Below are 255 nucleotides of genomic sequence, written 5' to 3' on the forward strand. Positions count from 1 at the left end.
TCCTGGTCCCACTAGACCCGTGCCAAGCGCCCCCGGGCTCCCAGCGCCCCCCACAGCCCAGCCTCCTGCCCCGGGGGCCCCGGGCCGCGACGCCCCCCGGCCGACCCACCCGTGTGCGTGCGCATGTGCGCCTTGAGGTGCGAGCTCTTGGTGTAGGTCTTGCCGCAGCCCGGGTACTCGCAGTTGTGCGCCGCCGTCCGCTTGCGCGCCCAGGCTCTGCGCCCGCGCCGGGGCTTGGCGTCGGGGGGCAGCGCG

General features: G+C 77.3%; 1 protein-coding gene across 1 annotated transcript in view; it reads right to left on the reverse strand.

The window, feature by feature from the left end:
* Positions 1-254, reverse strand: part of KLF17 (Kruppel like factor 17) — a gene marked incomplete at its 5' end in the record, with an annotated part of 6241 nt that extends 5987 nt beyond the window's left edge. The window contains one exon of the mRNA XM_019528322.1: positions 110-254. Coding sequence (XP_019383867.1) covers positions 110-254 — 145 coding nt within the window. The remainder of the gene's footprint in view (positions 1-109) is intronic.
* Between the last annotated feature and the right edge of the window lies 1 nt (position 255).

Source organism: Gavialis gangeticus, unplaced genomic scaffold (assembly GCF_001723915.1).
Source record: "Gavialis gangeticus isolate Ggan-Ray unplaced genomic scaffold, GavGan_comp1, whole genome shotgun sequence".
Taxonomy (NCBI): Eukaryota; Metazoa; Chordata; order Crocodylia; family Gavialidae; genus Gavialis; species Gavialis gangeticus.